This window comes from Embiotoca jacksoni, unplaced genomic scaffold (assembly GCF_022577435.1).
Source record: "Embiotoca jacksoni isolate LCO1_2020_lvr unplaced genomic scaffold, fEmbJac1.0.p SCAF_12, whole genome shotgun sequence".
NCBI lineage: Eukaryota > Metazoa > Chordata > Actinopteri > Embiotocidae > Embiotoca > Embiotoca jacksoni.
In genome coordinates, this window is record NW_027185252.1 from 15,293,512 (window position 1) to 15,309,684 (window position 16,173).

Sequence of the window (16,173 nt, forward strand, 5' to 3'; positions counted from 1 at the left end):
GTCACAGTGACATCACTGATGCAACCGGTGCTCAGTGGCTGAGTCTAACCTCTGCTGTCAAAGTGCCTTTAATGAATCAGCAACAGCGTGATAAACACACATGCAGCTCCTGGAAGAGCAAGAGCCTTCTTTGCTCTGAGACCCGTCCTCTTCCCTCTGTGGACTTCTGTCCTGTTCGCAGTACATCCGGTCATTTGGGCCGGTCCTTACCACCACAGAATAAACTCAGGTTCAATCAGAGGACGGCCCTCCAGTCCAAGCCGGACTCCTTTAACTCCAGCTTCAGTTTCATCCAGCAGTCACTCGGCTGCAGCCAGACAACAGAAACAACCACTACACCAGTCCGGGAACCAGAACCACTAAATCGGTCACCTGAAGCACCCGATTTGCCTCAAGCAGAACCAGAAACCTTTCCCTTTGAACACAATTTCACAAAGCAGTCAACTCCTGTCCAATCACTGCCCGCTTCCGCTGCAAGGAGCCAGGTGGAGGTTGAGGAGCTGTCGTTAGGCGGGAGGTTTTGGCGGGAATGTCTGTGGGTTGGCAAGGAGGACACGTCCCACCTGCCAGACTGTGAGTCCAGATCTCTCGACATCGAGGTCATCTCCTCGCTGTCTGTGGACTCAGACACTGCCTCCGCTTCGTCCGTCACCTCCGGCTACGAGAGTGCCACGCCTGCCTCGGAGCAAGGCTGGGACAACCTGGTGAAGAAGTACGAGGGAGTGCTGCAGGACTGCCTCCAAAACAACCGCGCACACACCAAGGTGGGCATGATTGACTCCTGATGTGAGAATAAGATGCAGGGCTGCAGCCAAAATCAAGACTGAAACAAACCAAAGCACATCAACATGTCCTCTTAAAGAATAGTTTGGGGAAACATTTGCTTTCCCGACAGACTATTTATTGTTTCCTCTTGTTTCCAGTCTTTGCAGCAAGCTAAGCTAACTAGCTCCTGGCTGTGGTTAATTTTTTTTCATTTAACTCTGAGGAAGGTCAATATATTTCTAGAAGGCAAAGAGCAAACTAAGAAAGCAATGTCCATCTTTTTTTTTGAAGGTAAACATACTGCTTCTAATAATCTTTTGAGTTCTGAGTTATCTGCCATCAATCTGTAGATCTTCACTGAACTGTATTCTCCAAACCTTTGTCAAAAGTTACCTAAAAGGTTGTTTAAGATGAACACAAGGCTGGAAGAGGTGAAAGTAGCCAGTATTTCACCTGAAAAAAACGATAGGAGAAATGTGCCAAGCAAAAATTTTTTTTTGTATTTTGACATTTTTGAGTTTTTGATCTCTCAAGTTGAACAAAAAAAACCCCCACATTTATAGTAAAGCTTAGCACTGATGATGACACGTCATACCCATTCCCTAACGTCCTGACCGAGTGTCACTTCGAAATGACGGTCATTGCACCCACACTTTCTTTTTAAAGGTCATTGCTCTCTGGACTGACTGTTGAGTTAACGTGTCCTCCTGTCTTCTGTCTAAGATCGAGTCCATGATGTTGAAGCTGCAGAGACTCCAGCAGAAAGCCATTTTGGATGACGACTATGACGCAGGTAAACTAAGACTTTGAGTCGAGCTTTTTAATAAGTCGGTCATTTCAGCTGTTGGTTTACGAGATACTGCCGTTGTGAATGCTTCCATGAGAGTTTATGTTGAACTAACTTGAATTACTTACTTGTTTCTTCCTCTATTTTTCTATTTTTACAAACTTAATTTTTTCAGAAAATCTTTCACTCCCAATCAAGAGCATCTTTTTTTTTTTTTTTTTTTTTTTTAAATTATAGTGGAAAGAGCACAGTACGAAGTGATTCAGTGAAAATAAACTGAGTGGACAGAAAGCGACAGCAGCTGGACATATGGTGTCCCTCCGGTTCATTAGTATTGAGGTTTCCAGACATTTCTCTGTTTGACGTCAGTTTGAGATGAGGATGATGTGGCACGTCTTCCTGCTGCCTTTATTAGATTTCTTTCCAATTAGTTGTAAATCTCGCTGAGATGTTTGATAAAGCATGTGAGAGCAGAAGGCCGCACATTAATTACAGCTGAAGGAACGGTTTGTTGCTGTCAGACACACATCATCAAACTCACTGCAGTGACCTTAACTCAAACTTTCCTCTGACTCAAATTAGGAAATCTTTAATTTATGTTGCTTTCTGATGTTTGTCATTGTTCTCTTAGTTTGAGCATTAATTGTACAGTTCAGTTGACTGTAATTTATGTTTAAGTGTGAAGGTGATTTCTATGTTTTAAGGTGAATGGTTCTTCGGTGCATCCAAGGCTTTGTGTAATTCATGTCCTACTGTTCGTGTTTAGCTCGTGATGTTTTGACTTTGAAGGCTTCATGTGAAAGAACCAACAAGTCCTCGAACCTAACAAATGTAATCTGGACTTTATTCGGCGTCTAATAGCAGACAAAAGTGCATTCGTGTCCAAGCTTGTTTGACGTCAATATGTTTTCAAGTTCAGTTCATTTTGAGGGGGAGACTGCATTCTGACCCATTTCTTGGACCTTGTGACAGAAATAGTGTCGTGTAGCTGTGTTTGACGGCAGAGAGTATTTGGGTCAGTGCAGTGTGTCTTGTCAGGTTTTCTGTTTGTCTTTTGATACTGCGCTTGGCAAGCATCTCTGATGTTTTAAAGTCAGTCAGGGAAGTTGTTTTTCCTCTCATGTTAACTTCATTTCTTTCTCCTGCCAGCGGGGTGCCTGAAAGACTTAAAAACAGCTTTCCATGAAATGTTGACCACAAGTAAAGACAGCAGATTAGATTTGTTTGCTGATGAAAATCTGCACATTCTGCCTGTAGATACATGTAATTATTAAACTTAATCATGAAGCCAGCAGAGTAGGTCAGTTCAAGTATTTGGGTCAATCGTTCATGTGCGATTACAGGGCCAAGAAATTCAGACTTTTTAAGATTTAAATTATATGAATTCTTAAAAACAGTAACCTCAGAGTTGATCAGTACTAACAGAAGTGTGCACTCTTTCGGTGCTTTTTAATTAAGGCATACTTCGGTAAATAAATATTGAGTGGTGAGTGTACAGTCATGTTATTCTGGTAAATGTAGGCTGCAGCATAGTTGCCACAACACATTAGTACCTGCATGGAGATCCTAAGCTGCTCCATTGACTTTGGAACTATAGTTGCTGATGTAATCCTAAATATTTAGCAGATGTTGCTGCGTGTGATTCAGTATGTGTGTTTGTATGTTGTCAGCTGAGCGTTTTGGGAAGAAGCTGGAGGAGCTGTGCAGAGAGAGAGGAGCTCTGAAGCTGGGTTTACCCTCTAGACAGCCCAGCGTGGCTTTGTTTCTGGAGAGGCTCAGACAGGTGGTGCAGAGCGCCCTCCAGAGGACGGACTGCAGTCAGCGCAGGTCAGTCACACTATGCAACAACAATAATAATACATAACAGACAATGGATTACTATTTACGACCTGCCAGAGGTGATCAGGGACGCTAACACACTGTTTTCTTTTAAGTCACTCTTAAAAACGCACTATTTTTAGACTTGCCTTTTGTTGATTGACTCTGTTTTTTTGTCTGTTTTACTTCTGTTGTATTTTATCATTATATTTTATACTGTTGCATATTGTGTTTTAAATGCAAAGTGCTTTGTAACTTGTTTTTGAAAAGCGCTATAGAAATAGTTATTATTATTATTATTATGTAAATTAATGTGATAATATGAAATGTGGTCGAGTTAAATTTTTTATTTAGTGTCACACTTGAGTTTCGTGTCATGTATCCAAACATTTTTATCATCACAATAACTTCCTATTGTTACTCAGCTTTACGTATTTAATTGAATCCATAAGCTTTCTCTTCTGATCTCTATGATGTGATCTCCTTTATTATGATGTTGTAGCATAGAGCAGTGGGGAGGAGCTCTCCAAAATAGCTCCTGTAACAGGAAAACAGATATATATAGATATATATAGATATTGTTTATATATAAATAAAAGAGTCAAAAACTAGGGGTCATCACTGTAATACAGTATTTCCCCCCATGTCACTGACTTATACAATAAGTGAATAATAACATCCCAGTAGTTCACATGAATTTATAAACTCACTGTAGCTGCCGCCGACAGAGACCAGATGCTGGATGAAGGTTATGAAGTATTAAAACTGTTAAAACGTGACGTATCTTTTGTTGTGACTGTGTCTCCTCGTGGCTGCCTGGCAGGGAGGGTGCAGAGCCCGACGCAGCGGAGCGATCCGACTTATCGCAGCGCAGAGAGCGTCTGATTGAAGAGAGACGGCTGGTGGAGGTGAGTTCATCTCACGTCGTGTCACTTTGTGTCACATGCGTGTCCCAGACTTGTCTTAAGTACTGTATCATCCATTTGAGTATTACTGTTACATTTTCTTTCCTCAATCATGAAAAATGGATGAAATTTTATCATCAGAATGGCCTATTAGTGAAGCACCTAATCTCACTTTTGATGCTTCCAATATCTAATTCACATTATTCCATAATAATTCTGATAAATACTACAAATTCGTAGAAAGAATTATAGTTGCCAGAATTAATTAAGTTTCTGTTTCAGGTTATATATTTGATTGTAAAGCTAAATTAATAAAGTTCAATTTTTGTCAAGTTCATTAAAACATGATTATTAGAGAACAATGTTGTGTCCAAGTCACATGTTCAGGAACTAAAAGGAAAAAGTGCAACACCTGAAAATGAACCTTGTGAAATGTTTGCAGGTGGAGATGGCGGAGCTGCAGCAGAGGCTGGCGAAGCTGAAGGAGCGCAGTCGATGCCTGGAGCAGCAGATCCAGCAGGAGGAGCAGCAGGTGGAGGCTGAGGAGCTGGAGGGCTCCGTCCTGAGGAGTTGCACCGTGGCTCAGCTCCGCGACATGAGCCGAACCCTGCAAGACCTCGTCACGTCCGAAAACCGCACGCAGATCTCCGCCTCTCCTCCACCCTCCATGCTCAGGTCAGCATCCCACCTGTGGGAATAAATATAACATATATAAATGTCATTTTACCTGGGGAATGTTACATTAATTTGACAAGCTGTTAGGGTGCGTGCATGAACCAGAGTGGCAAAGAAAAAACGACTTATTTTATATCAACAGTTGAATTATGAGACATTTTTAGATTTAGATCAGACAGTATTTAATATAATGCTAATTAAATATTAGGCTGCAGGTAGTTAGAGAATCAAACCTGCTGTTTAATGGTACAGGACTGGATTTAAACAAAATGACTCGTGTCTAATTAGTACATAAACAGAGTCACCTTCAAATAAGTGTTCTCTGCAGCTCTTTGGTCAAAGTACTGACTTTTACTGTCCAGGAAGCTTTTATGCGTCTGCTGTACATCATCCAGCATAGTTGAGAAAATGTGCAAATGTATGTGGAAATGGAAATTACACTCTGGAGTGTTGGGAAGGAACATTTTCACACATTATACATTTGCACCTTAGTGTGATGATTTCTGCTGTCGGTCACTGGAATTAATTATTATTAAAATTGATTTAAGTTGTGCTTCTACGTTTATATAGAATTGGGATCATATGGGACACAAAATAAACCTCAAATATGTAGTAAGTCACAGTCTGAGTGAGAAATAAACGAGCTTTGACACTGACAAATGTTGAGGAACATCACTGCCGTCAGCTACGATGTCTACATGTGTTAGCTTACCACATGGGTGAACTAACACCCAGAGGAGCAAGGCAGCTTCCTCCTCTGATAGCAGGAGAAGAAAATTAAAGACCATTTTGTTTTTTTACTTGAATGTAGAAGGAGAAGATTTTCCTGTAATTTAAAAAAAACACCAAATCAACAGACCGTTAACATGTGACCAGTGTAGAAAGACCTTGTTGTATGGGAAGTTAATACGATGCTCACAGTTTTAATCAAAACTCCAGTTTAAATTTAGAATTTGCTCAAAGTTTACTATGAAAGATTTCAGATTTCAGTTTCCCATTAATATTACAATAATATAAAAAAGGAAAACATTTATCTTTTCTGGTGAAATTAGCTGCCAAAATCACACACACTCTGAATTTTAACACCAAACATCCAATAATTTGTATGACTGGACATATATTTATCCAACATGAAACAGCTGGTTATCATAGGTCAGATTCACTTCTGATAACTATGATAGTTCCTGCAGTACCTTGAGTCACCAGGTGGAGCTGCTAAAGAGCTGTGAATGCTGGCGATGCTACAACAATCATCAGTCCATGAAGGTTTCTCCTTTTATCGTGTCAAATACTTTCTTACCATTGAATTAGCTTATTCAGGAGACGGTGTATTAATGAGGATCTTTGCCTGCCGAGTTCATCCATCCTGTATAAATTTTGCAACATGCTTATCTAGTGCCAAGAAAGCATAACAGTCAAAATCCCACCATCACATTTTAATAAAAGAACAAATAACAGCACAGAAGACACCTAGCAGTACATACTGGATGTACAATATATTCTAAGATAACAGCTACAGCTGCTCACTTTGTTTGCCGTTTTAAAGGGGCACAGTTCCTATAAAGGTTGAACGCACTTATCCTTAGTCTTTAGAAACTAAAGCTCCTGACAAATGAATGTAATGTAATGCAAGAATTTGTACGACTGGAGGACCAATTTGTTTATCTTCAGGTTCAGAAAGGACATATCAAGCAGCCGCAACTGTTTTTTTCTTTATTCCTTACATCCCCTGTGCCCTCAATCCTCTTCTCTCACACCTGCTTGAACCTGCTTTGAATTTTAATGGTTTTTCTCAGATGCTAATGATTTCTTTGCATCATATCCTCTGAAGTTAATAGCTTGCGAGGGAGCACGGTGGAAAGCCTGTCTGTCTTGCCACTCGTTAGAAAGGCATGTAAATTGTACTTATCACCTTCTCGATGGTGTGACCCACCATCACTGGCATAATTTGATATTTGACATATTCTCACCCGGATGGGAAGGCATTTATTCTCGCCACTGATTGCAATTGGGATCTCCGATTGGATATTCAGCGGCACATCTCCAGGTGGCGTGCTTTGGGTCACTGTGATGATTGTGTTGCAGCTCCTTTTCCAAATAACACAGAGCGTTTCTCTCTCATATCAAAGTGTTTTTCTTCCGGGCACTGAATTAAAAAATCCACTTTATCCAGAGGAGCTGCATCCCTAAAAAAAAAAATAAAAATAAAAAAAGGTGCTGCAACACTTTGATGTTCAGAAACAACATTTTACTCTGAATCCCTCTGAACATCAGCTCCAATAACATGTAGAGGACGTTCTGATTTTTGTGATTTGATATGTTTGTTATTGTCTCAAGGTGACTGTGTTGTGAATAATAGATTTTATGCGCTTTTTTTCTGTCTACTAATTGATTTATATCATTAAATGATGTAACCTTAATGGTTTGTCCTGTTGCATGTTTGCACACATGTACAGTAGTAACATCACTGAGATGACATTTACAGCTGATATATGAATCATTCAGCTGGAACAGTTAAACCAGTCAGTTTATTAAAACAATAGCTTCTGTGACATGGATGCTGCTTACAGGTTCCTATTAATACAGTCAGCTAAATATTGCATGTCGCAGATTATTAAGCTCATACAGATTTAATCGGTGACTAAGTAGTACATCTAAGACATAAAGTTTCCTTGATTTCAACAGCACAATACATTCAAAAAGGTTTTATAAATGGTAGTATCTCAGTTCCCTAAATTACATTTTGCATTTAGAAATGAAAAATGACCGGCAAGATAATTATCTTAAAGACTTCTTAAGCGTAAAAACTTTGGTTACCAGATATGTACAAATAGGCAGGACTTTTCGGTGCTTAGTAACAGAGTTCACAGAAAGGAGGACCAAATGTTCGACACTGGAGGCATATTTGTGGGAGCAGGAGGTTTACATAAACAAAGATCAGGCAGGTGAACGCAAGACGGAGGGTAAAGCAGAGTCTAAATTCAGGCACGGTCTAAAGATGGCAAGAAACAGAACATGAGGAATATAAGGCAAACCACACAGAGAGACAGAAACTACAATCTGACAACTTTGAAGTGTCAAACTGGGAGTAAATATCCCGAGTGGGCTGCAGGTGAGCAGATAGGGTAAGTGGGAGCAGGTGAGGTGGGCGTGGCAGGCAGGGAACTCGGCACGTAGAGAGAGACTGGGGACCTCTGGTGGGTGGAGGGAGTGACACAGGGAACAACCTGACTGAATGACTGGAAGACAGAAAACTGAAACTGTGACACCTAGCAGCTGCAGCATTATTACAGACTGGAAAAGGTGAATGGTGATGGAAACTTTGTTTATAGAGATAAAACAATTAGCTGATTAAAGTATTTAGTTGACTCAGACAAAACCAACATAAAACCACAGTGAGCTGGAGAGGTGCTGGTGTGGGGGCGGGGAAGCTTTACTCATAATACAGACCTTTAGGTGTCATTTCTGCACAGTCTAAAGTGTTGCATCCATCTAAAAAGTATACAGGAACATATTCTGTTTGTGGATATCTGCAGGTTTGTGCTTCAAATTTTTGCTGCTGGATGTAAAGATGTACTTGTCATTGAATAATTAGCACCTCCTCTTAAGCTTCCATCCATTTCACAAGCTCTTTTAAATTGATTTTAAGTAGAAGTTACATAAATTCAGTGACTGTTTTTATAGTTGGTAAACTGCTGTCATTAGCAGCCGGACGAGTAGATGCCACAATAAACTGGTGGACTCATTGATATGTGGGTTTTTTTTCACTTGAAGATCCCTTGAGAGAAATTACTTTTGGTGCTGCACTGTAACATTTTCTATTTCCGTTCTGCAGACTCCAGGAGCAGGAGCAGGCATTGAATCTGTCCATCAAGGAAGCCACCGCTAAAGTAAGCCGCTGTTCCTCTGACCCGATTTATTCAGTAACAGCTCAGCCTCCCCTCAGCATGCCGACAATGACTGAATGTGCATGAATATCTAATGAGTAGTAAGTCAAAATAGACAGTATGTGCCAGCTTCAGTGTGTTCAATATGCATAGTAAATGTCACTGTCTGTATTCATGTGCTTATTTCTATTTGACAAGGCAGTGAACTCTCCACAGTTGTCTGCAAGAGTCGGGAGCAGCAGGAGATGCACTTTTGAATAAATCCTCCCTCAATTCGAAATCCTCTTTAAAACAATACATTGCTGTAACAATAAAATACAGTTATCTGATTTTTTTTTTTCTGTATTTCTGATGCGAAATAAGCAACTGAATAAGTGAAGTTATGAAGTTGGTCAACTGGGTGTTTTTCTGAGCGTGTATTAATGTGTGTGAAAATGACTTTGCATGCTTTCCTTTGCATGTGCATGTCTGGAGTTCCCTGCAGCTCACAGGGGGGATTGCTTTTCCCTCGCGCTGATTTCGTCACATAGATCTCTGCAGCTGGAAAAAGCCAGACGCAGCAGAAATCTGGCATGAAGTGGTGGTTTAAGGATAAGACGAGAGGCACAGCAGGTGACCGCGGGACCTTTTTTTTTCTGTCACTGTGTCCTTTTAGAAGCCCGTCATTAAATGATCAGTTACATCTGCTACTGCGCAGCAAAGGAATAAAGCATCTTTCCACCAAGAAACACTTTAAGCACAATCATAAGATCGTCCATTGTTGAGTTGAAATTAAAAGTTAGGTTCTTAAATGAGATATCCAACATGTGGAAAATGGCACACCTGCTGTGACAAAGTGATTGCCGGCGTGAAAGTAACTTTCTCCATTGGCTTTTTCAAACCTGACAAACAGCCTGATGTTTTGAAATTAAATCACCAAAGTCAGAATTTCCACAGTTTGAAAAGCACTCCAGAGCGGTTTCCAGTTCATCTAATGCATGAAATAAAATCATGCAAGCCTGTTTTTATATTTCTTTGGGAAGAAAAATTCCCTGGAGATGTTCTGCCTCAGAAATACCAACCTATTTGACAGCCTTTTCAAAGTGTTGCACAAATCTGTGTCAGATTCAAGAGGAAAATGCGTCAGAAAATCCGTCTCCTCATCCCTTTGAGCAGTGAAAATAGTTCCTCAAAGGAAGGAGGTGCATCATGGGGATTGTATCTGGCTGTAGCTTAAAGTGCATACACGGGAAAGAACAGAGGTTTAAAGGACAGACTGAGGGCAGATGGAGGCCAGACAGGCTTTATCTGAAGCCATCAGCTCCTCTGTGAATTCTGCAGAGCCGAGCTGCTGCATCCCCATCAGCCAATGACATTCAGGGCCCTTTTTTCCCTCTCTGACCTTCTAATGATATCTTTTATGGAGATTTCTCATTTCACTGTCTGTTCATGTGAAAGGAGAAGCACTCCCTTTCTTTCTAAAGGTTATATAGACAAGGTAACACATCGGGTGCTGATCCTCTGCCGTGTATTCAATGCAGTGCGAGCGCAGAAGGACGGAAATGAACCTGCAAGGTCTTGTAAGAATGAGTGTAAAAAAGAAAATGAAAGTGGAATTGGAAATGAGCTCTGCATCCTGTGGGATCCATGTGTCTGCAAAGGTTTTGTTAGTTACCCCCCCCCCCCCGCTCTCTCCTCTGCCTCTTCCTTTCCTCCTTTTCCCCAGGTGGTCATGAGTCAGAGGCTGGGCAGCAGCCTGAGGAGGAAAGTCAGCGAGACTGAAACGCAGCTTTTGACGCTGCATGAAGCCAAACTGGCGGCCATCTCAGGTAACTTTCCACTCAACCCCACCCCGATCCATCCCTGCTACATTACACATCTTTTATTTACATCATTTACCTGAATTGCTCACCATTAGCCTCACGTAATTACACCATTAATGATCAAGGTGCTCATTAATGGGCGGTGTAAGCGTAATGTCCTCCTGTGGTGCGCCGGTGCAGGTAATGACTTCAGCAGCGCCAAGGAGCTAAAAGCGGAGATGAAGGCGGTGTACCTGGAGCGGGACCGACTTGAGGCTCTGGCCAAGAGGTTGCACAGCCTCAGCTCGGGGAGCAGCCAGGAGCTAGCCAGGATGAAGGAGCAGCAGCAGCAGCTCAGGCAGGAGCTGGAGCAGAGGGAGGCCCAGCATGGTGAGTCACTGAGGGCTGGTGAGGCTCTGCTGCAGGTTATCTGAAATAAACAAAAGCAACAAATCATCCTCAACACTGTAAAGAAAAGAGTGGAAAAATCATCAGCACTATCGAAAGCTTTACATATATTTGTAGGTGTGTATATGTATATATAGCTTAAAATAATATCTATACTTTCTTGTGTAGCATTTGATGAGATGATCAATAACCCTCTCTGAAGATATAACCTTTAGCAGCCAGTTTGCTTGGTTAACATAAAGACTGGAAACAGGTGGAAACAGCTGAAGCCTTGGTCTGTCAAAAGGTAACAAAATCCCCCTGCCAGCACCTGGAAAGCTCAGAAATTACTACATTATATATTGTATGTTTAATCCACACCAGAAGTGAAGTATAAAAAAAAATAAAAAAAAAAATCAAGATTCTGGTATTGAAGTTACAAAGTGGGAGTGGCTATTATGGGATGCCTTTGGTTTCAAAAGTAAAATTACCCCTCATCTCCCCCCCATAAATAACATTAAGTGACTTGCAGTTGCAGCACTTCTGCAGCTTGGATGAACTCATCAGTACAAATAATTTTTAGTAAATTATCTCTGCCACATGCTCCCTGAAAGACAAAAAATGAGGCTGTTGATAAAACTGAAAACACACTGCAGCTTAAATCAATTCACTTTTTGGGGTTTTGCTGCCGGTTTGTTTCTCACCTCAGAACCTGATTTGATGGTAATAATTTGTATTCACTGTCCAGGACACGATCAGGATCAGAGACTATTTAATTGATCAGCCTTAATCTGTCTTTACGGTGGGCTGATTGTCAAGAAGTCGGCCTATTATCTTTGAGCAGATCCTTATTGGATGAAGCAGTTTTGACACTTTTACCAGATGTCATTACTGTACTGGTAGCGCTCATGATCACGGAAGTAAAGAAGAGCAGAAGAATTAGTCCACTTGGCCCATATAACAGCTCTGATTATAGTAGCTTTCAATCAAAAAATGAAGAATTGCACCATTATCTGAACGAGCGCCGCTGCATTTTTGCAGCTGCCCACCGAGACAAGAGAACGTTTTTTTTTTTTTTAAGTCGTTGAAAGGTGTCTCTCTTTGTCTTTGAATGCACCTTTTAACTATCAAGTGAAATGTGAATCATGAGTCCTCTCTTGATGTTGCTTCCACACTGTGAGGACATCAAATGAGCAATGACTTTTCTCCCATATGAAGGAGAAGTGATCGGCTGTCAGTCGGGACGCAGCTTCAAATGAGTCACCAGCAGAATTGGCAGTTGTTAAGAGGAGGAGTGGGGGTGAGGGGATGCAGAGGGGGATTATGTGAAGTAGCCAGTTACCGCCGAGCCACCCAGTGCAGACATGATGTATCAGCACTCTCTGACTAGATCTGAATGCTGCGTAAAGAAGGTGCTTATTTTTTTAGGGTTGGTGGGCGGGGAGGGTGTCAGATCGATTCTGTGTCTTTTTACTGGCAGAGATCTGAATGGATTTTGACGGCACCACCTGCAGTGCTATTCTCTCGAGTCCATCAGTCACAGGGAGATTCTAAAAAAGGTCACTTCCCTGCGTGAGGTGCAGAGATGGGAGCGCAAAGCGGGGGAAAAGGCGAATGGTGAAGTGATGGGGGTGTTAGAGCAGGTAGTGAAGGACTGGAGCTCTGGATCGGGCTAATGATGCAACCCCAAGGCGTGCAATCACCCGTGTGACACACACTGTTATCCAAATCTTTAAGGTTTGTGGCTGCAGTGTGACCATTAGTGCTATTGTCTCGTCTTGAATGCACCCTCTGCTGTCACTAGGGGGAACCCTTTTATTGTTGCATTTCATTGTTCAGGCTGTTAGATTGAGTTTTCATGCGGTGTATGATAATGCATAAACTTGGCTTTTTTTCTTTCTTTCTTTTTTTTTTTTTTTCATGCAAGGACCATAATTTCTCAACTCTTTTCACCTCAAAGAAATTCTTTCATTTCCTTTCATGAACCTCAGTCAGCTGCCTGAAATTCTTTCAGCTGAAATACAGTCTTGAACAAGTTGACCTGCTGAACATCCTGGCATGACGTTAATCTCCTCCAAGACAAGCACCAAAGACACGTTCAAGTTCACCTCAGTGGAATAATGCAGCTCAGGGACACGGAGGCTGGAAAAACCAGTGACACGCAAGTGCTGTGGCTGAACAAAAGAATGGGAGTCAGGTGGGTTGCGCAACAAAAGAAGACGGCAACTTAATGATTGGTTGTGCGGCTTTCTCAAATGCTCAAGTGGGCGCATACAATATGGCAGCAGGCGCAATTTCACAATGTGTTTTTGACACCAAGCAAGGGGCTCATTAAACTGTCATCCTATTTGGTAATAAGGGGCTGGCACACTCTCGCTGGAAACTGATAGCCCACAAACAGCACATTACCATTTCTTTAGCTGGAGGGGGTTCAGATCTACTGTCTGATTCAAAGGCAAAGACGGCCATCCTTTTGGTTTCTGAGGCTTTTCTAGCGCCCACTTTGTGATCCTCGTGTCATCCTATAACAAGAGAACAGCACACCTGTTCTTGAAAAGGCCTATTTTCATGACACGAAGCAGATAGTTCAGTTGATGCTAACAAATCAACATACACATTCAATTAAACGACCCAGCTCCAGCTTGTTGAGCGCCTCCGCCCACACTCCTTTGTGGTGTGGGGGCTTTTTGGCCTGGGAGCCATTATGTCCCTAATTGCCACTGGCGCGAGCGCTGGTGAATACCAAACCCATTATCGCCGGAGGTTTGATTCCCTGCTGAGAGTACAATTTTGTCCCCAAGAGAGATCTCAAGCGATACTAAATTTACAAATAAATAATTGAAGAGCTGAATAAGATGAGTAAATGACCCCCAGGAGTGAAGACACTCGGCATCAGTGTGTGTTCCTCTTGATCCACGTAGTTATTCTTGTTTAATGCTGTTGTTAGTATGCTGGCAGTATGTTCAGGTAATTTGGCGGTCTGTATTGACGACATCCTGCTTCACGTGGCTCCACCGGAACACATCTAACTCTTGTAGTTTTGTCTTCTGCTGGACCTCCACCGTCTATTCTTCCTCTTCCCCTTCAGGCCAAACTCAACTGTGCTGAACTCATCCAGAAGCTGGAGTGCAAATCAAAATACTGTCACTCTATGTTACTGAATAATTGCGATTTCCTTTTACTGGAAAGCCAAAAGTAAAGGTGAGGACATATATGATTTATTCATGATTCTGCCTCTTTCAGGGTGCTTCTGTTGAGGACATGATGGAACGGGTGACAGCTCCTTTCCTAAAGAGCATCTGAATGATTGAGTGCGGCGTGGTGGTTAAGTGGGCCGGGGAGAATTTTTCCTGGCTTTTGTCCCTGAAGTTTTGGCAATATTAATTTTCCCCGTGGTTCAGTTGAGGATGTGATTCCATTGTGTCCATAACCCATAAGAATTACTGCAAAAACAAAGCGAGGTTGATTGAGGTACCACTACAATCAGGCCGCATCGATCGTTTTCTTTTCTTCAAATACATACCAGCACTCAAAAGGGAGTTGAGTTTCATATGTTGCAAACAAAGTAATTGCAAACAAAGTACAGCTGAAAAATCTGATCCCATCACTTGGTATTCAAATACTTTGGTTCATGACCACATATCTGCAAATTCTACATTCCCATCACCATCAACTGCACTTTGAAAAAGTGTGAATTAGCAACTAAAACATTTAAGTGGTGAACATGGCAGACAACTATATGTGCTCGCTCGTAATGCTAACATCGGCATGCAAGTACAGCATCACAGAACCGTTGGCTGTCAGTCCTGTTTCTACGGAGCTCTTCTGTGGGAGGTGACACCGGCATTTAACGGGAGTTTCTAAAGGAAGCCAAGGAAATAACGAGATGTTTAATGGAGCCAGATTGTGAGCAGGTGAAGTGTTGAGAGTGTTTCAGAGCACATTTTAGGAGAGTTTCTCTTACTGCTTCACAGATTCAGTTATCCAAAGAAAAGGTTGTTTTGCAGCCTGCAGCTGTGGATTTTCAGTTTAGAGTCTCTTCTAAACAAACTCTGTTTACGACTCGAGTCGTAATGACGGTGAGCATGCCTTAAGATTTCAGCAGAGCAATTTATCTCCCAAAACTGAAATATATATAAAAAATATATATACACATCAGCCCAAGCAGAGTTTGTACACGCAGAGAATTGTATGTCAAATGATTCTTTTTGTTGTGCATTCATGCAGAACCCCACAATATGTTAAACCGTACCAGCTGCAATCTGTGTACAGCTATGCTTTATGATCCTATACAGCTTGAGCATCATGGGTTATTGAGTGTCTGTCTGCTACCAGCCTGTCCCTCTTGCTCCATCAGCTCTGCTGCTGTTACATTCAGATACATCCAGCCTGCATGTGCTGACTGTGTGTTTGTGTTACCTGGAGTGCCATCGCACTCAAACAGCCGAAGCCCAGCCTAAACACATTAATCACAGTCAGTGCCTTCAACTCAATTACAAAGACACACAATTTCTCTTCTGCCTTATTATGCGCGGGCTTTTATAACACGCATATCTCTGGTGCTGCGTGAGCACGGAGCCGCCTCTCATTTGTTTGACAACAAGAAGGCCTCGCAGATGTTAGGTGCTTTTATTGTTACGAGGCAGCGAAGAAATTACTGCATTATTCACTTTCAATTAGAGGGCTGTTCAAACACTCATAATGCAGAAGCAAATCCAAACACCTTGCCGTCATTAACTTCTGCAGACTCATTACAGCCCCATAACTTCATCATTGGGAAATGTGCATCAGTGGTGCGATACGTCTGTTTACATCACTGATTGTAGTCATTACATTCATTGTTTTTAACTGAATATTATTTTGACCTGTATGAAGCGAATGGCCTCTTTGTACACAGTAACACATTCTTCTCATCTTTCAGTGTCTCAGTTGTGTTTGTATTATGAATGAATGGCCTCTTCGATTTTGGCCGAAGTCCTTGGCAGCAATCAGTGATGTTTAACGCCTGCTGAGATCACTGGCGTGAAGAGAGGCTGAGCTCATGAATTTCCAATGCGGGTTCTGTGAACGCCTTTGTGAAGTTCCCTCAACAGCGAATATACTGTCGCTTGTGTCGGGGACTAACAGAGTCTCTCTCTTCTTTTATGGGCTTTTTAGTGCCGATTTTA

The 16,173-nt window shown here is 41.8% G+C and overlaps 1 protein-coding gene across 2 annotated transcripts in view; it reads left to right on the forward strand.

The window, feature by feature from the left end:
- disc1 (DISC1 scaffold protein) overlaps window positions 1-16,173 on the forward strand; it is a 42,141-nt gene that overhangs the window by 5,647 nt on the left and 20,321 nt on the right. For both annotated transcript variants that reach the window (XR_011178020.1, XM_069145056.1), the window contains exons 2-9: window positions 1-764; window positions 1,489-1,558; window positions 3,223-3,379; window positions 4,194-4,278; window positions 4,718-4,950; window positions 8,786-8,840; window positions 10,543-10,645; window positions 10,820-11,008. The exon at window positions 1-764 is cut by the window's left edge and continues 207 nt beyond it. Coding sequence is in view for 1 of the 2 variants with exons in the window: in XM_069145056.1 (XP_069001157.1) it covers window positions 1-764; window positions 1,489-1,558; window positions 3,223-3,379; window positions 4,194-4,278; window positions 4,718-4,950; window positions 8,786-8,840; window positions 10,543-10,645; window positions 10,820-11,008 (1,656 nt within the window). In the remaining variant the exon portion in view is untranslated. The remainder of the gene's footprint in view (window positions 765-1,488; window positions 1,559-3,222; window positions 3,380-4,193; window positions 4,279-4,717; window positions 4,951-8,785; window positions 8,841-10,542; window positions 10,646-10,819; window positions 11,009-16,173) is intronic.